This window comes from Apis dorsata, unplaced genomic scaffold, assembly GCF_000469605.1.
Source record: "Apis dorsata unplaced genomic scaffold, Apis dorsata 1.3 scaffold_530, whole genome shotgun sequence".
In the NCBI taxonomy this organism is placed as follows: domain Eukaryota; kingdom Metazoa; phylum Arthropoda; class Insecta; order Hymenoptera; family Apidae; genus Apis; species Apis dorsata.
Window position 1 is genome coordinate 332,023 of NW_006263752.1, and position 2,573 is coordinate 334,595.

Sequence of the window (2,573 nt, forward strand, 5' to 3'; positions counted from 1 at the left end):
TTACAAAATTGCGATTTTCGATTAAAAATTGAAAGACCTAATTTTCGTTAAAACCCGCGTAAAGGCTTTACGCGACAAATTTTTATCGTAAAACTAAATATAAAAAAAATGGTTAACTTGATAAATTCTGTATACCTACCATGTTTTTATTTCCTAAGCCTCTGGTCCTGTCTATTAACTTTTTTTCCCTTTATTTATCCCTATAAATTTATTTCTTTCAAACTTTTTTTTTTTTTTTTTTTTCTTTTTTTTGCTTCACGAATATTTGAGAATTTTACATCGCCATATGATTATTTCTTCGAGCAGAAAGTTTTAATATCCAGTTCAATTTCGTTCAATCGATCTATGTCTTGATTTTTCCCTTTAAATAATAATTATCGATGAAAAATATTCTGATAAAAGTTGAACGATTTCAAGGAGATGGCGCAATGATGTATTTTTCTAAATTTAAAAAAAAAAAATACTTTAATCATCGTGTATACTCTATACATCGATTCATAAGAAAATACTCACATCTTCTTGAAAGGTATATAACTTTCGTCCGAAATATTTTTCAACTGAAATTATTATTTAGAAGATACATCGGATTATTTATTTTACACACCATATTAAACATTATAATTGAATTTTTCTGCCATTTTCATAGTGTTTTTAATAAAATGGCGATAGAAAAATCTTGCGTATTCGTGAAACAATCATCTTCCGAAATAATGTCTGTTTTTTTTTTTTATATTTTAAAATTTTGAAAATTCTATCTCGCGCGCTGAACAGTGTCGTAGGATTATCCTAAATAATTGCCGACACTTTCAGCCATCTCGTTCATGGGGATCACCTCCCTTTGAACGTGTTCATCGAAGTTCACCGTCTCCTCTTCTTCGGTGGAAATATTGGCATTCGTTTCCACTGCACCCTCTCCACCCTGGATGGTTTTCTGTTGATTTTCTGACGAAGCTTGACCTAAATTATTTATATTTACGTTAATAATAATAATATATTTTTTAATATTTTAATTAAATCTTATAGAAAGAACACTTAATTTAATGGAAAGTATCTTCACATTACTAAAAACTATAAAATAGATAAATAAAAAGTGCATTAAGCATTTACAAGTTATTACAACCTTCTCTTAATGATTAAACATAAGCATAAACATAAACATTATTTAATTTAATCAAAAATTAAACAAATTTGATGAGAGTTAAGATTTAAAAAAATAAACTTATAAAAAACGAATTTCAATATCGTAATATGGAACTTTTGGAATATTAATTTCTTTTTTTTTTATTTTTGTTATTATTATTTACTCAACGATCACTAACCTTGACCAAGATCTCGTGCTTTGCCGTGATAAGAATATTCACGTGCATTCGCGAGACCAGAGATTACGCATGCACTCAAGGCACTACGATTCAAATTCATCGGTGATGCATCGTACCATTCATTGCTGTCCGCATCGTAACATTCCGCGTATGCAATCGTTGTCGAGCCTTTTGAATGAAACATAAAATTTAATTATTTATTATGAAATTAAATTTATTTTAAACAAATTTTTATTTTCATATTTATGAAACTTTTCTCATATATCACATAATTTATAACATAAATTAGACAAGATTCTTAAGTCTTTAACACTTTTTGTTAAAGTATTGTTGAAAATTCTGAAAATCGAAACTTTCAAAGAATTATTGCACTATGATTAAAAGACTAACTCTCAAGATATTCTAAAATTTTTAAGATTCCAACCAGTGATTCGAATTTTACAGAAACATTCCAAATCTGTATTCATTGACTATGTATATATATGTCTATATATTAATAGTATTCCCAATTAATATTCAGTTTGCGTTACCATTGAATCCACCAACGACGAATATCATATCGTCCAGAATGACCGTGGCGAAATTGCTGCGGGGGCTGAACATCTCTGGAACCGCGTGCCAATCCTCCGAATGATTCGGATTGTAACGCTCCCCTACGAGATCATAGAGTCGATATTGTAGCTGGGAACATTAATTTCTATGGGGCGTCAGATTTCTGCGCCAAAATTTCTATGGAATACTCCAATATTTGGACAAATTTCAAAATGTTTTTACACTATTATCGAAATATTTTCAGAAACTTTTAATAAGAGAATTTTTATTAAAAAATTAAACTTCAGAAATTTCAAGAAAGATTAATTTTTTAATTAGACACTAAAACACTTTTAATTAGATTGAATATTCGAGACCTGTGTTATTAAAAGCATCGAAAAATTTACAAACGTAATTGTTTATTTCAACATCACCGAAAATCTGGAAAATTTTCCAAATATAAATTAAATAATCGTAATTACCAGAGCTAAGTCTGATGAAGCCGTTGAAGCCACCCAACGCGTAAAGGCTGTCTCGAAACGCGACCAAAGAGACGCCAGACCGCGGATTGATCATAGGATGGATGTAGGTCCACTGATTGGTCTCCACGTCGAATACCTCCGCGGAATTCAGAACTTCACGACCGCTGAAACCGCCGACGATGTAAATCTTGTCCTGCAAGGCGGCAGCGCTCGCGTCCGATCTCTGCCTGTGCATCGGCGG

At 31.1% G+C, this 2,573-nt stretch overlaps 1 protein-coding gene across 1 annotated transcript in view; it reads right to left on the reverse strand.

Moving 5' to 3' along the window:
- Window positions 1–187: 187 nt before the first annotated feature.
- Window positions 188–2,573, reverse strand: part of LOC102675243 (kelch-like protein 10) — a 7,613-nt gene continuing 5,227 nt past the window's right edge. Inside the window, exons 7-10 of the mRNA XM_031512955.1 lie at window positions 2,333–2,573; window positions 1,850–1,972; window positions 1,320–1,487; window positions 188–957 (exon numbers count right to left, since the gene is read on the reverse strand). The exon at window positions 2,333–2,573 is cut by the window's right edge and continues 40 nt beyond it. Of these exons, the coding sequence (XP_031368815.1) occupies window positions 782–957; window positions 1,320–1,487; window positions 1,850–1,972; window positions 2,333–2,573 (708 nt within the window). The 3' untranslated portion in view covers window positions 188–781. The remainder of the gene's footprint in view (window positions 958–1,319; window positions 1,488–1,849; window positions 1,973–2,332) is intronic.